The following is an 18,552-nucleotide window of genomic DNA, read 5'->3' on the forward strand; positions in this document are numbered from 1 at the left end:
GCCGAATCATACACCAATGCACTGTACAAGCATGTACACAAATGCATGGACCTTGCCATACCAAAAAGAACTAAGACGCTCTCCTCCAAAAAAATGAAGCCAATCTGGTGGTCCCCAGCCATCAAACTCTACAATAGAAGGAAGAAACCGTTGCAGAAAAAAATGAAGTCACAAGACTGAAAAACCTCCATTATCAGTCTCAACAAAAAGCTGAGATCCCTTATGAAATCCTCTAAAGCTAGCTATGAAGGCAGAATTGCAGCAGACACCAAAAACAACCACAAAGTCTTCTATAGCTATATCAAAAACCTCAAAGGCAATACCCAGATTTGCTCTGAGTTACTGCACAATGGCACCTCCTATACTGAGCCCACAGATATAGCCAACATATTGGCCAACAGATTCAGTGCCAACTTTACCCCCCCCAGGGCCCTATCACAATACCAGAAGAAAGCCTATCACAATACCAGAAGAAAGCCTGGTACCCACCATTTCTGAGGTACAGGTAAAAGCTGCATTGTCCAAAGTCAAGAATACAGCATCCATAGGACCTGATAATATCCTTGGCTGCATCCTACATGAGCTACAAAACGAACTGGCACCACATCTGTGTGCCCTGTTCAATCACAGCCTTACCTCAGGCTATGTCCCTAATGATTGGCGCATTGCTACAGTCATCCCGCTCCATAAAGGGGGAGCAACTACAGACCCTGGGAACTATTGCCCCATTACACTGAGTCTGGTATGCAAAGCTATAGAGCGCATCATAGACCTGCTTAACAAAGATATAGGCAATCTCCAGACTCTTGACCACACAGTTTGGCTTTGTCAAGGGGAGATCCTGCCTGCTAAACCTGGTTGACTTCTTTGAGGCAGTCACAAAGTCTGTGGATGAGGGTAAGGCACTGCCATACAGCCTACCTCAACCTGGCCAAGGCCTTTGATACCATTCCCCACTCGGGTATCAATGATAAACTCACCAAACTAGGCATCACTAGGTGGGTTGCAAACTGGCTCACAGACAGGACTCACAGAGTGAAAGTTGTAGATTCCAAGTCAGACTATCGATCAGTCACAAGTGGAGTCCCAAAGGAAATCTTGAAGAGTGGATGGGTAACAGAAAGTTCACTCCAGGGAGCATTCCAGTTGCCCTACTGGATATGGGCACTGTGAACTAACATCAGGTGGCACGGTGCCTGGGCAATTTTTCTGGGCTAGGCTTGTAAAGGCTCCAGGGCCACTAGCCTAGTACACACCTATGAACATATTGCAATGCACAAACATCTAATATTTCTTCTGTTTAGCTTACTACCTTCACCACAAACTGCAAAGAATCTTGGTTTGGCTGCTTTAACAGTTTCAGCTTCGGGGTGCACACTTTCCCATCACTTCTGTCAAGCTGCAAGTCTTCTGCAGCTCCTGTTACAACAGTATTTCTCTCTCTGCTCTCTTTCTAGGATTTCATTCACTTTGTGTTGCTTCTCAGACAACAGTAGAACAGCTCATGTATATCATCTTTTGTTCAAACTTCTTCCCCATTAGTGGTCGAGCAGAAAACAGACCAAGTCCTCCTATAGTTCAAACAAGCAAGTTATCAGTCCTTGCAGCATGTACTACACCTCTTTCTCATAAGGTTCTCCATTGTCTTGTATAGTTCCCTCCACTTGGCCACTGGATTGAGGAAAATTAAGGCTGGACGTTATAAGTCCCCATTTACAAATCTTTTAAATTCCTGACTTGTGTATTATTGATCATTGTCATATATGAAAACATACAATATCCTTTATCTTAATAATACAGATAAAGACACTAACCTCCTGCACGTTTTGTATCTGTCGGTCTATGTCAAACAACTTGGAATTATAATCTGAAGAGACACTGCTTTTCTGAACTAGAAGAAATCAGTACCTACTTGACTCCATGGATGATTTGGAACAGGATTATGTAGTCATCTCTTCTTTTGGATTGTCTTTCTTATACTCATTACAGATGCTACAATTCTTCACAGAGTTGACATTTCTGGCCAAAACATTACATCTTGTACTCTTTCCTTGCACTTTACTACTCATGCACGTGATAATGTTAAGCAATTATTTTCTCACTGATTGAGAAAAGTTATTTTGTCACCTTTGTATATCATGCCTTGGACACAACTTCTTCCCTGAATTAAAAAAAAAAATCTTCAGCAGCTGCATTCCCAAGTCAGTATTAATAAACTTATAAAATTCTTTTAATTTGTCTTCTGTCAATGGCAACTGCAGCATTACCTAAAGAATCTCTACTTATTCACACTTCTTCAGTGAATTCACTGTACTCGACGCATAAGTGCAACTCCTTCCCTGGTATGTATTTCACTTTCATGACAATAATATCTTCTGCAATTTAAGAATAGCCTTGAAAAAGGCTTTCTGAAAATGCTTTGTAAGGGTTGTGGCTTCTACCAGATTACCTTCACACAGATGCATTCATGTAATTTCTCGCCTCCATACATTTAGAGTACATTTCTATTGTACATTTCTTAGGTCTTCTGGACCCTGGGGCACTCTGTCTAGTCTCCTGTAGGATTACAGCTCCTGAACCATTCTGAATGTATCTACTTGCAAAACAAACAGCTGATTCACATCATGGGATTTTAACATCAGAATGTAAATAATTACTTTATTCAGTGTTTGAGTTCAAAACTCCATTTCCCAACCATATCCTGCTCTAACATCTTTCAAGGAGGCCTTGTTATCTCAGACATTCTAGGTATTAAACTTTACAAGATACTGTATTATTCCTAGAAACATTGGTATGGCTTGCTTATCTTCTTGTCTTGGCATCTGCACACCACCACCTTTTTTTTCCCTGAACCATGTTTCCAACCCTCTGATACAAGAATATGACGTATGGACTTCAGACCTGTCACTGTTTTCACATTTACTATTAAGGTTGAAATTATGCGGTTAGTTTGTCCAGCAGCTTTACCAGAGTAGGGTCATTTACAACTTCCATGCCTTTGATTACTTAGGATACAGCCCTTTGGAACACCTCTGGTGTTGATGAAATACTTGTGACACTAAAGAACTTGCACCTTCCTAATGATACATTAAATGTACACAATTTATAACTTACTTCATCTAGCTTTATATACCGGAAACCTTAGTTTGTATTTACTATTGGAGAAAAAAACATCTGGCATTCTTGAAGACAATCATTCTATTGCAAGCAGTGGAAACTGCTATTCTTTTTAAACACTATATATACTGTCTTTCTTTAGAAGAGTGATCCCTGATATCCACCCATTCTACTGGCCTTATTTTCTTCTTAATGATATCTACACTTCCCAAGCACTCATGACTGCTTTCAAATGTCCGAGTACTACAGGTAATTTTCTGGAAGCACATCACTTTCACAGCATCAGGTTTTATGTGGCAGTCTCTTGGCAAGCTTCCAAAAGCTGTAAAAAGATCAGCAAAGTCATTGAGGATATCACTGTTAGGGCTCTGCACAGTATCAAATGTCTCAAATGATTGTGATTAGCTCCGATTTTCCACATGTACAGTCTATTTTACACTGTGAATTAGTATTATTATCAACCTCGCAAAATTTTCACATAAGATAATTCTCCTATTATTTTGAGTTAGGAACAACTATTTGAAAAAAAAAACTTTGAATGGTTTATTCATGTACTAACATTTCAGCAATTTCTGAGGCAAACCAACAATGAAATATGCTTATTTCGTCTTTGATAGGTTGGTGGCCAGTATGGTGTCATCCAGTGGCCAAAATACATAAAGAGCATACAAACAGTTTTTGCTTAAGTGACACACAAACTCCCAAGTTTTATACCTATTTTTTGTCAGGAGACTACATATACTGCACCATTATCTAATCTAAATTCCACAATTCACCAGTTAATTCTTGGTATTCCTTTCCAACAATCTCTTCTGCACACTAGTATCACCATCTGTGATGAGTGTGTCACAGTATCAAACTTTTTCTTAGGTTCATAGATGTTTACAAGGCTAATGACCACAAGAGCCTTTTTATGCATAGCCATGCATCCAAAATCTCTGGCAAGTTCTTGTACCCTTGTAAGTGTAAGCAGGGGCTTGGGAGATGAATCACTTTACTCATGTCAACAGTATCAAAGAGTTAAATTTTCATTCCTTTTTAACATAACACACATTCTTTAAGACCTTTGCAAATCTCTATAAATATTTTCTATCAGAAATTCTAGAGAACTGTTTAACAACTGGATTGTGGCTCCTTTCTTATCCATACCGACTGCAGAGCTTTAATTTTAGGAAGAGTGTTTGCCTCCATCTTTGTTAAAATACAATGTATTTTATTTTCAGAGCTATTTCCAACATATTATGTCCACCTTTCTCATTTTGCCATACTGTTTGGCTCGCATTTTTTCCTACACATCTCCTTTTCATTGGTTAATGGTTTTATCTGTGTTGTTAGTAGTTTCACTTACTATGCACACATTCAAAGCAGTCTGTTTCTCTAAAAAAATTAAATAAATAAAAAAAAATCTGACTGTTGCTTCATTACTTGTTACATCACAAAAGGACAGTCTTTCTTCAGTCCAGAAACACATCCATCTATAGACCCATAGCTTTTACAAGAGCAGAATAGCCTGAATGCCTAATTGGCAAATTATTTGTGAAAGGCAAAATTACTGTTTTTTTTCTCTGTGTACTGCTATTCTGTAATGATTTTCATCAAAGAAATAAAACAATATTCTTTATGGCTTCTTCTCCAGTGACATGCAAGAAATGCAACATACTTTCAGCTAATCCAGTTACAGTGAAGAATAAAACACGTTTCTGCAGTCAAAGAAGCCAGTTTTCGGCCAAATTCCATTCCAATGAGAGAACTCCAGGTGCCTATAGTTGCGTAATTTTTCCAAAAACAATATATACTTCTGTAATTCCAAACACAGAGACTCTTAACAAATGTGTTTCTTTACACATACAGAAAATATACGTGATCTAATTCCATGAAGTCTGGTCTGTAACGCAAATTAATTCTCTGGAATTTGTGAGTATCACTTGTTATGCTGATTAATGAAGACAAATCAGTACATTTTAAAAGTATACATCCCTATTCCAAGAAAAGTCTAACTGAACTATAAACCTTGACTGGACAGGAAAAAAGTAAAGCAAGAGGTTGTGCTAGCAAACAGCATCAATAGCACTGACTGGACAACTTAAGGATACAGCCAGGGGAACAAGATGAACAAGTAAAGGGGAAAGAAAATTACCTCATATTTTGTTTAACATCCCTAACCAATTCACGAGTTTTGGAAGTGCATCTCAAAATTATCCCAAATGTGTAGCAACAGAGCTACTGTACTGATTGTGATACAACAGCATGCAAGTCTAAAAGTGGGAGCGCAAGATCAGGCTTTTAATAGCGGGCAAACAGAGCATCCTAGACGGTGCTTCTTTCTATACCACATCTATGCCATTCTTTTCTTCTTCTCCTTTAAAAAAATGCAACCAGTCAGAGTCTATTAATTCCTTTAGGGTTTAAAACTATTTTACACGTGTCTTCTATTTCCATCATTTCTTAACCGGGAACATTAAGTCCCTTTCATATTTTCTGACATTTTTATTTAAGGTAGGGAGCCTGACAGCTGTCCCTTTCACAGATATGACCCATTTCATTAATATTAACCATAAAAGAAATAGCATACAATATTAACAAAGATGCATGCTTGACCACTGCAAGACAAAAGATCATCCACCACTGAAGCAGGAACTATAATGCTTAGTAAATAAAAGCATTAAAGAATGTCAGAGATCTAGGATAATGATGGAAATCAACACACTTACAGATTTCTTCCTTCTATAAGGTGTCCTTTGACTTGACTAAAGAATGGAAGGAAGGATGGTTTCCTAACGTATGTAGAACAGTATTCCATAATTTTAGAACAAAGGCTGAAAAGGCCTGATGAATCATTCTAAGAAAAAGTCTTGCTGCAAAGTGAAGGGTGTCTCTCTTCAGGTACAGAACCAGAAATCATTTTGTCATCATCCTTTGCAAAGCCTTCATTCTGTAAACTTTTGTATTCTAGACGTTTCCAGAACTGTACACAGAACTCCCAAAGATGATCTCATCAACTGTCCATACAAAGAGAGAATAATCAGTTTTGAACATGTAAAGCCTCTTCTAGTGCACTGCAAATTCCTCCCAAGCCTTTCTTACTGCTTTTTCACAATGACTAAACACCTTTACATTATCTGATATAATAATAACGTCCTTTTCCACTTTTCTGTTATTACTATTTCTCCTTCATTACCTAGGTTTCCCCTTTTGTTTTTACTAGCCAGCAACATTAGTCAGCACTTCTTACTACTAAATCTTTGCTGCAATATGTAGGACCATTTATCTCAGCTAGCCAAGTTTTGTTTTCTACACACTTCTTCACCAGCTCTAGTGCAGAGTTGTACATCAGCTGTATCAGGTATATGTCTTTCTTTGATACTTCTCTTATGAGCTTGATTTACTACAATGAACATGACTTAGTGCAATGAGCATGATTTATGTTAGTGAAGAGGACTGTTGACAGAACTGTCAATCGTTTATCCCTACAGACAAGCAACACCAGACTCAACCTACAATCACAGTTGTGACAACATGCAAAGCAGGAGGCATTTCATGGCTTATGAATACAGCTAAAAATTACTCACTGCTTGAAGGTTCGTCCAATTCCTTCTCCCTCCTTCCAGCCCATTCCCCGTAGCATGGCCATTCCATAAGCATCCACTGGAACAGTCTCATAATCTGTATCTGTGGACTTAAAAAGAAACCACTTTATCAGAACTGCAGGTCCTAATCCTTACTGGCGTCAGCAGACAAAGATAAATGGGAAGACCTACATGTACAGACACAACTAGTTCTTCAGAGGGGAATCTTGTGTGCAATTTTTTTTTCAGAAAGATACTTGGAAAACCAAAGGTACAATTACATAGCCTCCTTATAAAAATGGCAGTTGTTGGCAATATCACTCACAATGTCAAGCATACCTGTCAACTCCCAAGCAATAAGAATCAAAACACTGGTCTTTAAAGTCATAACAGAGGGGCCAAAAGAGGAACACGTTCTTATTTTTCACAAATGAAGGTCTACAATAGTAATATACTGTACAGACGGTAGTAGAAGTCTTTGCACAGGTTTAGCTTATTTATTTAAAAAGTTACATATACTTAAACAGAGCTGATTTTAACAGGTTCAGTAAACTTAGGAGGAGCAAGGTTCAAGCTAGGGCCAAAATCATAGCAGTTGAAAGATATGCTGCTAAGTATGGTAGCAACGACAAATAATACCTACTTGATCCTAACTTTTTTTCCTTACTTGCTGACCATTAACTCAATGCCTCCAACACAAGCATACTTTTTTTTTAAAACAAGAAGCATATTTACTGAATTATCACTTACCACATAGGCAATCATACATTTATATACATTAAAACCATATTGACATATTTTGAGTTACAAACATTATACATCACATATAACCTTCTATACAATCATTGACAGTCAAATATTACATAGCTCATTCAATTCCTGCCTTCCCTTAAACCCCATTCTTCCTCTAAAATATTATTCTATATGTACTGTTCTCATGATTCCCATTTTTTTCTATATAATTTGCTCATACTCTTTTCTAAAGATCTCACTTCCAGTTCTTTTATCTCTGTTACTATATTCACTACTTCTAAGGTTGGTTTAGACTTTTTTGATTTCCATTTTCTTGAAACCGCTATTTTTTGGAAGCCACCAGAATTAAACTCTGCAAAGCCTTACTATGTCTAGGCAATTCCAATTTTGTATCACAGCTAAAAAAAATGTCCTTAGTTACACAAATTTGCTCACACAGAATTTCTGACACAGATGTCTGCAGGGAATTTTTAAAGTGTGCCAACTCACTGCACTCCCAAATAAATGCTCCTAATTACCTCTTTCTCCATCACACCTCCAACATCTGCAACCGAATGGAGGAAAAATTCTTTGGAGTCTGCTGGGGTATAAAAAGACCCATGCAAACACTTCCAGGCAAAGATCGTACATCTTCTAGACTTTGTTGCATATTTGGCAGCCGTACATATATCCTCCCATTGTTTATTTGTGAATTGCTTATCCAATCTCTCTTCCCAATCCTTTATAACCTCCTCTGATTCCTATAGTTCTCATGCAATATTTTATATGCCCTACTAATTAACCATTTTTTTACAGCAGCTTTTGTTCTAGATTCTACTAAAAACTCTACCAGTACTGGTCTTTCACTTAGGATCCCCTATTAATTTCTCTGTCTATACTCTGATATCAGTTCCCGATATGGGAGGTAATCTCTAGCCCACAGTCTAAATGAATTCTTAACCTCTTTGCATTCTATTATCTTTTTTTCTACCTACTTGGTCCGAATACCTCGATTCCTTTGCTAATTTTCTTCAGTAAATTCCAGCCTCCTCTTGCCCATTGTCTGTACTCCTAATTGCAGTCATCCCTATCGTCAGAATCTTCTTTCTCCATTGCAGTGTTGGCTTAGTTCTTAGAATACTTTTTACAATTTTAAGAATATAATATTCTGTATGGTTACTGTTATTATCCTTAAGAATCTGCATAAAAAATTCTAGTCATTTCTTATTTCTTGAGCTTCCAACCATTTTATCATCATCCTTTTCCACTTTGAATTATAGCTTTCTGCTTGTACTGTGTATAGGGGCTTTAACTATGTAGCTCTGCAATACCCATTGAAATCAGGTAATCCCAAACCACCTTGTTCTACTGGAAGGATCAGCTTATCCCACTTGACTCTTACCCTTTGCCTCCTAGATTAAATCTTCCAACTCTCTATTAATTGCTATCTCACAAATGTTCCTCTAGTTGATAAAAATATGCCTAACCTATATATAAAACTAAAGGGACTGAAAACACTTTACTGCTTGTATCTTGCTATCCATATCCGTAACACAGAGCTTCCAATTTTTCACTTTTTGTATTATATTTTTTTAATCTTTTCTCATACATCATTAACTGCCTTAACAAAATCACTTTTAGCCCATACTCCTAAGTACTTCATTTTATCATGTTCCAATAAATATCAACACAAGCATACTTGGCAGAAATTGAGTTGCTGTGAAGCCTGGAAGAGCACACTTGTTTGAACAATAGAATTCCCTTACCTCCTGAGAGTAGTAGAGACACATATGCCCTTTATCAACTTACTGTGGCCATTCTGCTTCCTAACTATACCTACAGATCATAAACAAAGCACATTTCCAGCTTAGAATGTAACCTATAAGCACAGTACACCAAAAATGCATGTTTACATTTGAAAAAAAGAAAACATGCTGCTAAACAGGTAACCGTCTGCCCTCTCTACCTGGAAGCCTCCTGCATTGTCATGCATGGATATCCAATTGAAAAAAAAGAGTTTATATTTATGGAATCCTACCTACCTTTGGTTGCTTTTTACTGTAAAGTACTCACTCTTTCCTTGACAAAAACATCGAGAGCACTAAAAAGTTGCTGGTGGCATTTGCTGCATGGCTCCATTTCCCTCATTTCCTTTCTAGCTTGAATGAGCGTTTTGTGCCTCTGCAGCCAAGCACACCTCTACTCTCAATATGGTACGCAAATAACCATGCTGCAGATAAGCAGAGGTGTGACTTTTAGCACCATCCACAAGGTCTCCCTCTTTCTGTAAAATAGCTAGAATCTGAAATGTGAGACAGTTACTACAAGAAAAAAATAGGAGATGCATTAGTGCTGTGGCGTGGGAGGCTGGCGTAATGGTTAAGGTGCTTACCTTAGAAACACAAGGTGCAGGATTTGATTCTCACATGGGGTAATTGGCTAGGCTTAAAATGTCCCAAGAGGACAGTTAGCCTAGTATGAATCTATGACTTATGACTCTAAAAACTAAACTACCATGCAGTAAGGGAAGTGGATATGAGTGTTGCACAAGATCTAGTGGCTTATGTTCAAGAGTTGACCCAATTATAATAAAACCTTTTAATTTATTTTGTGTGTGTGGATGTTTATATGCACTATAGTTTTCATAGTTAGTCATATGTAATCCTTTCTTTTGAACGTTTAGGAAGAAATGGCTCCACAAAATGAGTTTTTTCCCTCCTTAACCAGCAATTCACTGGATTTATGTTTAATGCCTGCAGTAGGTTTCCACAGCTCCATATATTTGTTAGTATTAATAATCAATAAAATTTCTTACAGAATGTTTTGTCTTCTAATGAGCACACAAGATTATAAAATGTTTTACATTATTGCCTTATTTGCAAAAACTCCAATAGCTGGGTGTCTAACTACTCTAACAAAATGAGACACCTATACCTTCAAATGTAGCATATGGCCAAAGGTTCCTAGACTTGAAAACATTTCTCAAGTAGTTGGTAAATAAATATACTAGAGGACATGGCATTCTGACCTTAAACTTCCAAAGGCCTCTACAGCAATCCTTAAAGAATTTAGAGAATACAGACATACCAAACACAACCTACTCTATGCTGAAATATCAACATTCATTTATTACACCTCCCCTGACCTTGACACAGCAGCAAAGTTCATTAAAGATTTCTAGATCCATTCAGAAAAATACATTGCAGTAATAGTCCTCACCAGAACAAAGTACCATGGCAAGTTAAAAAAACACAACCTTTGTGGTCCACTGCATAAATAAACTATATTACAAAATAAAGAACCTCCTTAAATTACTTTTAGCCTTGAAGAGATGCTGTGGATTAAATATCACAAGCACTACAAAGTTAAAAAAAAAAAAAAAAAAAAAAAAAAGAGGAACCCTGTCAGGTCCACCAAAGCAGCCCATGACAATAGGCTGGTCTCTGAAACCTAAGCTAATTACAAACCCTTTAGCTATGTTGGACAACTAAACAATATCCTATGATACCTCCTATTCTAATCCAATGAACACTGCCAATATTTTTTGCAAACAGATTCAGTGCCAATTTCACCCTCAAGACTTCCATCAAAACCCCTGAAATATCTGAATCTCGTACTCCCTCAGTTACCTCTAATGATAATTTGGTCTTGGTTACCACAGCACTTTCAGTAAAAGTACTTCCTTCATGAGACCTGACAATATACCTGACTGCTTAAATAATAGTATTAAACATGCCCCTGCAGTCAACTCCTTGAAGTGTTTAAGGTAAGTCTAGTACTGTTTTTGGCCCGGATGAGTGGTGCAATGCACTGGTGATGCCTCTCCACAAGAGTAGTCTTTCAACTCTCCAGAATGAACTCTCCCTAGTAAGCACTTAGTGTACTAAAATGGGCTCAAATTAAATGTTAGAAATTTAGTGTTGTCACTTTTGGTAGACAATTCCTCCCTTGATCATACTGCACAGATAAGACATCACTACAAAACAAAAATGATTTCAGGCCTAAAGTTCCTGAGCTACCAAGAGAGGCTGGAAGCTCTATCCCTTTACTCATTGTTTTACAGACTTTTGAGGGGAGATCTCTGTCTCACACTGCCACAGACCCTGTTATCCCAGACCTCCTGCATTTCCACAGCTACAATCTCTCCACCAGTACTAAAAAAAGAAGTTATGTACTCACCAAAAGGTTTCATCAGAATAGTTCTACTTCATTTGTCTTCAACCTGTGGGTCCTCGGGTCCATAAAGGATCCGACACGGCCGCATTTTCTAGCTACGGCTCCGAGCTCCATGCTCCTCCCCTTACCCACAATGCCCCTATCTCCCTTCTCCCTTCAGATGGAGTTTGCTGCCTAACAGGTAACAGATACCCGACCTAATAACACCTTATCTTCCAACACAAAGATCACGAATGAACTTTAGCCCTGACAGAACCAAAGATCCCAGCAATAAGTGTTCGGAACAAGGAACGTGTCATATCCCAAAGGATAAGGTCAGGGTGAAGGAGGGAGGGAATGGTTGAAGACAAATGAAGTAGAACTACTCAGATGGAATATTATGGTGAGTACATAACTTCTTTACCTGAAGTAGTTTACTTCATTTGCTCTTCAACCTGTGGGACAGAGTCAACAGCTACCTAGCCCTTGGGATGCCCCCATGGAAGGATATTCCAGAGCACCGCAGAACCAAAGGATGCTCTACTCCTAGAGACCAAATCCAGTTTATAATGAGAAATAAAGGTATGAGATGACGCCCAAGTAGCAGCTGAACAAATCTCATCCAAAGAGACCCTAGACCAAAAAGCTGCTGATGTAGCCATAGATCGGGTCAAATGAGCCTTCAATCTTCCTGGAAGAGACAAACCTCTATCTGAATAAACCCGGCCAATGCATTGTGAAATCCAGCGAGCAATAGTCACTTTTGAGACAGGTTTACCTAAGAAGGGCTTGGCATAGGACACAAAAAGCTGATCAGACTTACGGAAAGGTTTAGTCCTGTGCAGATAAAACCTCAACTGCCTGTGAACGTCCAGTAAATGTAATTTATATTCCCCTTTGTTCTGGTAGCTCGGAAAAGATACTGGTAAGTTAATAATTTGATTAATAGTGACCTCTGAGGCTACCTTGGGAAGGAAGGATGGGTTAGTGCGTAGCGACACTCTATCCTTGTGAAAGATCATGTAAGGGACTTTGACAGAAAGATCTTGAAGCTCCGACACCCTTCTAGCAAATGTAATGGCAACCAAGAAGGCAGTTTTCCAGGTCAAAAATTGTAGAGCCGCAGACTCAAAGGGAGGAGAAACCAACGCCTGCAACAATAAAGTGAGGTCCCATGGAGGAATGGGGTCCTTAACCGGGGGTCTGAGAAGAAAGGCACCTTTGAGAAAAGTTTTACAAAGTTTAGAAGAAGCCAATGAAGACATGTCTACTCCAACATGAAAATTAGAAATGGCAGCTAGTTGAACTTTCATCGTTGAGGAACTTGCGCCTTGATGAAAAATGCTAGTTAGGAAATCTAAAACTGCTGAAACTGGTGCAGTGAAGGGCTCCAACGACCTCTGAATGGCCCAAATAGGAAAACGTTTCCATTTACTGTGGTAAATTTTTCTGGTGGAAGATTTATGAGCCGCCACCAGAATGGATTTGATGGGAGATGACAGACTGGGAGTCCTAAGAATCATGGAAACCAGAGCAGTCTAGCCGTGAGCTTCAGACTATCCAGATCTGAATGAGGAATCCCCGAGGGATGTGAACGCAGATCCAGGACCGGATTCAAAGTCCATGGTGGAGCAACTAGGTGAGACCCGAGTAAGGGAAAAGTACAGTTGTGTACACTTACCATAAATGTAGATGTTCGAGTGTATTCACTGCTGCAGTCATCGCATTTGTGTTATCTGCTTGCAGTAGTCCTCAATCGGCTTGATTATCAAAGTCTTGAGTCCTGCGTTAGTTGCTGTCTCATCTTCCATGACGTCAGGTAGTCAGGGATATAAAGCATGCAGCCGATGCCATTACATCAGTCTTTTTTGCTGTGTGGTGCCCGAAGCAGTAGTAGTTCGCAAGTGCTAACCCAAATGTGATAAAACCTCCAAACCTGTCAAAGCCAGAATGGGGCAATGAGGCTCATGGTGCTCCCCAGCCTTCAGGCTTTCTGCAGAAACTTCAACATGAGGGGAAGAGGAGGATATGCATAAAGAAGCCTGGGAAGCCAAGCATGGATCAGAGCTTCTCTGGAGGCTTTCCCCGCCGGGGGAGTTCAGAGCGAAAAACTTGCTGCATTTCACATTGGAAGGAGATGCGAAGAGATCACAAAGAGGACAACCCCATGCTAGGAAGATCTGTTTCGCTACTGAGGGCTACAGAGACCACTTGTAAGGCATCAGGATAGATCTGCTGAGCCTGTCCGCTAAGATGTTGGACCGTCCCGGGATGTGCGTTGCCACCAGAAAACGGCCGGTGGAGATTGCCCATTCCCACACTCTCATGGCCTCTCGACATAAGGGATAAGATCTGGTTCCACCCTGTTTGTTGATACACCAGACCACTGAACACGTTGTCCATCTGAACTGCAATCGTTCCCAAAGGAAGATGAGCATGGAAGGCCTGCAATGCAAGAAGAACCGCTCTCATCTCCAGAACACTGATGTGCAGATAGGTGTCAGAAGGGGACCACATGCCTTGGACTGTCCTTCCCGAGCAATGCCCCCCCCCCCCAAGTAGGGAGGCATCTGTGGTCACCGTGGTTTGGGGTAAAGGAGGTTGAAAAGGACGTCTCTTGAGGAGATCCAGGGATTAAATCCACCATCAAAGGAGTCCCTGCACACTTTTGAAATTCTCACTGGAAAAGACAAGGGAAGGTCTAAAAGTGACCACCGAACTGCTGGAGTCCACTGCAGTACCCTCATATGAAGGCGTGCCATGGGGAGAAGATTTATCGTGGCTGCCATAGAAGCTAAAGCTCTTAACACTGCTTCGGCTGATGGTAAATGGGTCTGAAGGATGTGTACGACATGTAGCCTCAAGCTGCATATCGTGTCTGAGGTGAGGAACACCTGCGATTGTATTGTATCCAGCCGTGCCCCAATGAAATCTACAACCTGGACCGGTTGAAAGGCCGACTTGTTTGTATTGATTGTGATGCCCAACTGGTTAGCTAATTGAAGGAAGGAATCCCTGGCCTCACATAGTAGATGCCCTGAGGAGGCGGTAAAGAGCCAATCGTCCAGGTATGGAAAAACCTGAAAGCCCTGAAGCCTCAGGTGAGCCGCTAACACTGCCATTACCTTGGTAAACACCCAGGGGTCTGTGGTGAGACCGATGGGGAGGGCTCGAAATTGGTAATGATTGGCTCCCAGCCAGAACCAAAGGAACTTCCGGAAGCACCTGTGCATCTTGATGTGATGGTATGCATCCTGGAAGTCGATCAAGCACATGCAGTCTCTGTCCTATAGATAAGGCAGAATAGATTGAATCGTGACCATCCGGAATTTTGTCTTGGTTACTGACAGGTTCAGTTGGGACAGATCCAATATTGGTCTGAGGGTCCCCCGCCTTTTTTGGCACTAAAAAACCTGGAATAAACCCCGGATCCAGACTGGTCTGGGGGGACCGGTTGGATGACTCGCTTTCTCAGTAGTGAGTCTATTTGTACTACTGCTTCCTCCCGGGTGCATGGGTGGAACGTCCGGGAGGGTTTTGTTGGAAGGGGGTAGATCCTTGAAGGGGATGAAATATCCTCTGGATATGACTCGCACCACCCACTGATCTATAGTGATGGACTTCCATGCTAGTGGGTAAAGCAACAAACGACCCCCGACTGCCTCCAGAGATGGACAGCCGGGCAACCCCTTAGGGTTGCTGTCTGGGTTTATCTGAGAAAGGTTCTTGGGACCCAAAATTCCTAATACCCCCTCTGCCTCTAGGGCAGCGTCTGTCGTATCCCCCTCTGCCTCTGGGTGAAAGTGAGTCCTGAGCATCCTGGAAAAATGCCCGAGACATGCAGAACCACATCTTCTTTTGACCTCACTGGTTCCTGGAAAAGGACCTTTGAGGTGGTGAGAAGCTGACCCCGACGCCAGACAGTGTCTTCCTGTCCTTCTCGCTCTGGACTAAGGTCACTGTCTTCCCAAAAAGGGAAGAACCATCAAAAGGGGCATTGTTGAAAGACGCCTTGAAGGGTTCAGAGAACTGACAAGTGGAGCCAGGTGTGGCGCCGGGTGGTAATGCCCGACCCCGCCGCCCATGCGGCTCTCTCTGTGGCATGGGAGATCAAATGCATGGACATGTTGGCTACAGATTGGAGGGTGGTCATTCTACATCGAACATATTCCTGTCCTCTGGCAACATGGACCCTGGGGTCGACTCCATGACTTCCTTGACCAGATCTCTCTGGAGTCAAATAACATGCACCATGTAGTTCAGTGCCCTTACGCAGAAGGGCGCTGATGCATAGACTCACTTCCCAAAACAATCCAACATTCTCGACTCTCGTCAGGCGGATGGACCGTGGAACTCTCCTGGGTGAGTTCTTTCTTGGTGGCAGCCGCCACCATCATCTCATCTACAGGGGACCCCTTTTGTGCTAGTGTATTTTGTCTACGGGAGGGCTTAAGACCTTATCCGGATGCTTGGGTATTGGTTCTACGGTGTCCGGCTCCTTCCATGCCCTAGATTTTATTAAATCGACGAGTGGATCAGCAGGAGGGGACACCCAAGAGGTAGATAGGCCCGAGCCGAATGCTTCCAGAAACACGGACTCATCAGAGGTTGGTTTTGGGGTGGACCACCCCCCTCTTTGGCAGAGGATCTCCATGATGTCCCCAAAGGAGACATCCTGGGGGGGGGGTGACCTTAGGGAACCTTCCCCTTCATCCAGGTCCGTGTCTTCTGTGAGGGACTCTGGAGGAGAGTCCAAGTGCCTCCTTTTACACGTATGCTTGCGAGGGCGCTCCTCAGGGGGACTCTCTGGGGAGGTCTTGCAAGCGGGTTGTTCCAAGGCAGGAACGTCCTGGGGCATCATGGCTACTGGCTGTCCCTGAGAGGGCAAGATGGTCGGACCTGCACTCAAGACCAGGTGGGGGGGTCTGGAAGGACTCTGAAGACGAAATAGTTAAGAGGCCTTGAACCTGCAAGAACCCTCTCCACCACATCAAATGCAGAAGGGAAACAGACCTCCTGGGCTGAACTGGCGGAAGCCACTCCCCCCTGATCTGACCAGGGAGAGTTGGAGCCGAGACATCGAGGGGAGATGCTTCTCTCCAACAAGTTCAGAGCAGAGAGCACCCCCTCTGATCTGACCCAGAGGCTATGGCTCTGAGAGCTCGGACCCGATACACTCAAGGCATTGGCCGGCATTGAGGTACACGGTACCATCGGCGCCAACCCCTCGATTCAGACTGTCCTCGGATCCAACAGCTCCAAAACCGCGGGTCAGATCCGAGAAGGAGTGACAGGTCTAAATACTGGTTGAAAGGTGCTCGCTCCGGTGGGAGAAGGCCCTGGTAAGACTCCCATCTGGATCTGAGTGTGGATTAAATCTCCACATCATCTTGCCCATCTCTGCTTCAGATAGGCTCTGGGTAAAGCGGGAGGACGCCGCTGAAGTGGGCTGGAAGAGCCACTGGGGGGAGGGCCTAGGGGGTGACCGGCTAACTAAAACCTCGGGCTCAGGGGAGAACCTTGGGGACCTGAGCCAAAGTGAAACAGGCCTGGAAACAGGCTTAGTCTTCGGCAGGAGGCCGGCCTCCAATGAGCGGTCAGGGGAGCGCTTGCAAGGCCGGGCCTTCTTGACCTTATCCCCTTTTCCGGGCCTCTTGGCGGGAGGGGGAGTCCTACAGGGCAAGGAAGGGGAAGATGAAGCAGTAGCCGCTGCTTTCTTAGAGTGGGGGAAGGTGGGACGTCAGTCCCAGCAGTGGAGGGCAACAGGCCTTTGACAATCAGTTTGTCCCGCCTGTTCTTAAGAGCTCTGGGGTTAAACCCAGCACAAAAAGGACAGGGGGACTGGAGGTGAGCCACCTCCAAACAAACCACGCACAGAGTGTGGCCATCCACCAGGGAAAGCTTATGGCCACACTCTGCATCTTTTGACACCAGGCTTTAGGGCATCCGCCATGCCTTAGCCGGTTCAAAGCAAACACACACACACACACACACACACACACAGACATACACACACACACAGACAACATAAACACACACAACACAAACACACACACACACACCACACACACAACACACACACAACACACACACAACACACACACAACACACACACAACACACACACAACACACACAACACACACACAACACACACACACACACACACACAACACACACAACACACACAACACACACAACACACACAACACACACAACACACACAACACACACACACACACACACACACACACACACACACTACCACGAGGAAAAAGAAAAGAAGAGGAGGATAGAAAAGCCTACAAGAAACAAACTACGAAGAACCCTGTGAAGGTATAGAAAAGATTAGGCATGAAAAGGATAGTTATAAAGGTATGAAAAGTTACATTTTTTTCAATAACTGCAAAACTACCACAATGGAGCTCGGACCACAATTTTTCCTCTTAGGCGGCAAACGAGGTCTGAAGGGTGAAGGGAGAAGGGAGACAGAGGCATTGTGGGTAAGGGGAGGAGCATGGAGCTCAGAGTCATACCTGGAAAATGTGGCCGTGTCGGATCCGATATGGATCCGAGGACCCACAGGTTGAAGAGCAAATGAAGTAAACTACTTCAGATCTAGGGATCTACATCTTCACTAACAGATAAATAAAACATGGTGGAGGGCCATGTTTATAATGAAAAGTCTCTCAAACCTCTGGAATAAAAGTGTAACCTAGATGACTGCATGAACTGTCTCTTGGAAGAAACAAAGGGGTTAACTACTTTCAGGTTAGGAGCCAATGGGTACAGAATGTAGATGGTGCAGGGAGGAAAAAATCTGGAATAAAATATAAATCCTTACCAGTCTGGTGGGACCTCCTAGATGGATAGGTTGAGGATGTTCTTTCTTGAGGCTGTCTGTATTGAAGGCAGGGCTTTACTCCGTGACACTACAAAGACAGGCTCCACCTGCCTGTTTTAATGGATTAGAATGCAAAAAAA

At 42.1% G+C, this 18,552-nt stretch overlaps 1 protein-coding gene across 1 annotated transcript in view; it reads right to left on the bottom strand.

Annotated features, from left to right (window-relative positions):
• The window catches only part of GPKOW (G-patch domain and KOW motifs), a 743,201-nt gene that overhangs the window by 502,011 nt on the left and 222,638 nt on the right, over positions 1-18,552 (bottom strand). The window contains exon 4 of the mRNA XM_044080190.1: positions 6,687-6,793. Coding sequence (XP_043936125.1) covers positions 6,687-6,793 — 107 coding nt within the window. The remainder of the gene's footprint in view (positions 1-6,686; positions 6,794-18,552) is intronic.

The sequence above is a fragment of the Protopterus annectens genome, chromosome 8.part0 (genome assembly GCF_019279795.1).
Source record: "Protopterus annectens isolate FY-2018-M chromosome 8.part0, PAN1.0, whole genome shotgun sequence".
Lineage (NCBI taxonomy): Eukaryota > Metazoa > Chordata > Ceratodontiformes > Protopteridae > Protopterus > Protopterus annectens.